The 3,409-nt window shown below is 60.8% G+C and overlaps 1 protein-coding gene across 1 annotated transcript, besides 1 other annotated feature; it reads left to right on the top strand.

The window, feature by feature from the left end:
* Window positions 1–3,409: a sequence feature (areas not merged during assembly with more than two copies in the genome that could not be assigned to a particular haplotype).
* Tc00.1047053505577.9 (dispersed gene family protein 1 (DGF-1), putative) lies at window positions 1,547–3,409 on the top strand (the record flags this gene model as incomplete). The annotated part of the gene is made up of 1 exon (XM_797892.1): window positions 1,547–3,409. A coding segment is annotated over one exon (1,863 nt), but the record flags the coding sequence as incomplete, so codon positions are not given.

The following is a 3,409-nucleotide window of genomic DNA, read 5'->3' on the forward strand; positions in this document are numbered from 1 at the left end:
CAGCGGGAACATATGCGTCTTTCCACGCGCTCTTTTAAAGTAATTGCCACTTTTTGTGAACACTTTGTTTTGACCATTTTATTTTACTTTAGATTCTTTTTGCTGCGCAGGGCTTTTCCTCCATGTGGAAGCATGCTCTCCCCAGCACCAGCACCGCGGGGTTGTTTTTTGTTTTCTTCTTTCCACCCCGTGTTGTGGTCCTCCGACAATTACGGGATCTACTGAGTGTTTTTTTTTTTTTTTTGATTGACCGGAGACGCTCCCGGCATTGTGTGCCACGCCGATGGCGCCGGCTAATAAAAAAGACAATGGAATGGGGGCACGAAACCGCGCCGGGTGTCCCAGTGGAATATAAATAATGTGTGGGCACCTGGTGTTTAAACGACTGGAAGGAGTGCAACACATTTATTTATTTCTTATCTGCAGGCGAGACACACACACCGATTTGGAGGCCACGCACCAACGTGCAGGTTTTTTTTGGTTTTTGGGTGAATGCATAATGGAAGACGAATACATCTTTGTCTTTTTACTTTTCAGCATGTGTGCCGCGGCTTTCCACAGCGTGGGCAGCCGTGCAGTGCTGCGTTTCAGCAGTCATCCTGTTTGTTCTTTTTGTCTGGCACTCTTGTGTGGTTGTGTGTCCCCTCAGATGCTTTGCTTTTTTTTTTTTTTTTTTTGGTCGTAGGCACAAACACGAGACACCTACACGATATATGTATTGCAGTGTAGTTGGTTGCTCCTCTTGCGCTCTGTGGTGGCAGTTGCGTGTGGCTGCTGCTCCCCCGTTGTGTTGTTGAGGGAGGAGGCGCGTGATGGCATCGGTGGAGAAGGACGGCACCGACCGCTGCTGACGGTGACGGTCTTTGCAGCAGGCGATCTGAGGGGATGGCGTGACTGGTGCAACCACCAACCGAGATGGATGAGGACCGCACCGCATCTCTCTTCCCCCTCATCATCTTCTCAGTCCACAGCAGCCACAGGCCACACGCCCCGCGCGGCAGCGGCGCGACCACCATTCGGACGGCTGCGAGCCAATCGGACTGTGCAATTGATGTGGACCCTTCTTCCCCGTGTCTGCGTACTGCCGCCGTGCTTCTTTATTCTTCATTTCGTCATTGTGTATGCCGTGCGCGTCTGATTTTGCTGTTTCTTGTGCAGTTCTGACCCATCGGTCACACTAGCTGCGCCACTGGTCATGTTTGTTTTTGCCTGGGCCCCGCTAATTGGCACGGTGGCTGTGTGGGGCTGCGTGGGCGGATGCTTCTGTGTGCCACTGTGTTTATTTACTGTTGTTGCTGCCTCTGCCTTCTTCTCCTCTGACCGTGCAGTTAGAGCTATTTTGGCTTGACCAGCACAACTATCGTTTCAAGGTATTGGTTATTGCTCGCGGCAGTATTAGGATTAGTAGTAGTGGTATAGCGATCTATCGGATTTGCGCTTTTGGATTCTCCATCTGTAGGAAAGGATTTATTAGAAAGGTGCTACGGTCGACGGTGCGAGTGCGACACACCACGACAGCCCTATTGATATCTGATTGGTTCGGTGGATGCGGTGTGCGGTGGGTGCGTGTCCGCGTAGCCGACACCGTGTGCGGCGCAGTGCCATTCCGGCACCGTGTGCGGCGCTGCTCGTTGTGTTGGCGCTGGTTGCGGCGGCGGCGTGGATGCCCGCGGTGCATGCGGTGGTGTTGCGACTGCGGGGCGGTACGGTGGACAGAGCCATCACGGTTGGCCGCGCCGTGGGCACGGTGCTGATGGACGGCGTGTCCATCACGAACGGCGTGGCTGTTGTGTTCGACGTGCCGGCGATGCTTCCCGGCGCGCTGCGCATTGAATTGAGGAACTGCGTGTGCGACGGCGGTGCGCAGATCTACGTGCGGGGCTACAGCGGCGAGCCGGCGAGTGACCGGAGCCTGGAGGTGAGCGTGAGCGGGCTGTCCGGGAGCTACTGCTCGCTTGTGTTTGCGCACAACCTGCCGGCACACACGAACGTGACGGTCCGTGACTCGACGATTGTGACGGCGGGACCGATGCAATACTCCCAGCTGAGCGGGCTGACGGACGCGGTGGCGTCGCCGCTTGTGCTGCACGCGACGTCGCTGTTGCAGACGCAGCTGCGTGTGAGCAACACTGTGCTGAGGTCGTTGCACGCGGGCGGGTCGGCGGTGCACGTTGGCGGCGGCGTGGACCTGCTGTCGAGCGCGGTGGTGCTTGACGGCGTGTCGCTGGAGGCGTCGGGCGGTCCTACCGCCTCCGCGATGCATTTGGCGTCCTCGTCGCGTCTCAGTCTGCAGAGCCACTCGGTGTTCTCCGTGACGAAAGTGTCGGTTGTGAGCAGCGGCGGCGGCATTGTGCTTGGAGAGCGCCTCGCGGTGTTTGAGTCTGTGCTGCGCTTCGCGGGCGTCGAGGGGTCTGTTGCGTCGTCGCTGGTGCACTGCGACGGTGGGACGGTCGATGACGGCGGGTGGCTGGACCTGCACGACGTGTGGGCGGTGGGCGAGGCGTCGTCGGTGGCGTCGCTGTCGGGTGTGACGCTGAGCGGCGGCGCCGTGTCGATTGCGCGCTGCGCTGCCACCGGCGCGACGCTTGTCTCCGGGCCGACGATCGCGAGCGGCGTCGTGTGGGTGCAGTGCAACCGTGCCGGCGGCCGGGTGCTGCAGAGCAGCGGCGACTACCGCATGGCCGGCCTGCCCTCCGTGAGCGTGGTGCCGTGCGACGGCTGTGCGGTTGCGCTGGCGTGCTTTGATGCGCTGACTGCGTCGTTCTCCGACTGCGTGTGCAGCTGCCGTGCCGGCGGCGTGGGCGAGGCGTGCCTGCCGTTCGAAGTGCCGCCTGCGAGGGCCGGCGGCGGTGGTGGCGGTGCGCAGGGCTGCGTGAGTGGCGTGACGCTGACGGAGTCGGTGACGGTTGGTGGCTGGCGTGCGACGGCGTGCTTCGACTCGGTGGTGTTCAGCGGACCGATCACTGTGACGGTGGACCTGCGCTTGATGGATGCGTTCGCTGACGCGCTGAACGTGACGCTGCGCCACTGTGTGCTTGCGGGCGGTGCGCAGCTGTGGATTGGTGGCCTCAGCGAGAGCACGGCGCGCCTGATGCCGCACGCTCTCGTCAACATGACGAATGTGACGTCGCTGGAGGGCACGATCGTGCTGCATGGCGCGATGCCGCTGCACTCGAGTGTGCTGCTGGCGGACTCAACACTGCGCGCGACGGTTGGCGGGTCGCAGTACGTGCCGACGACCCCTGGCCATGCGGGATCCCGGCGTGGTCCCGCGCTTGTGCTGGACGGTGTCCGGCTTCTGTCGACGCGGTTTGTCATGACGCGGTCGACGCTGTCGTGTGGCGGGGGCTCGTGCGCTGCGATTCTCGTAGAGCGCGGAGTCGTGGCGAACCTGTCCAGCGTCTTCTAC

The sequence above is a fragment of the Trypanosoma cruzi genome, genomic scaffold (assembly GCF_000209065.1).
Source record: "Trypanosoma cruzi strain CL Brener 1047053515073 genomic scaffold, whole genome shotgun sequence".
NCBI classification, from domain to species: Eukaryota; Euglenozoa; class Kinetoplastea; order Trypanosomatida; family Trypanosomatidae; genus Trypanosoma; species Trypanosoma cruzi.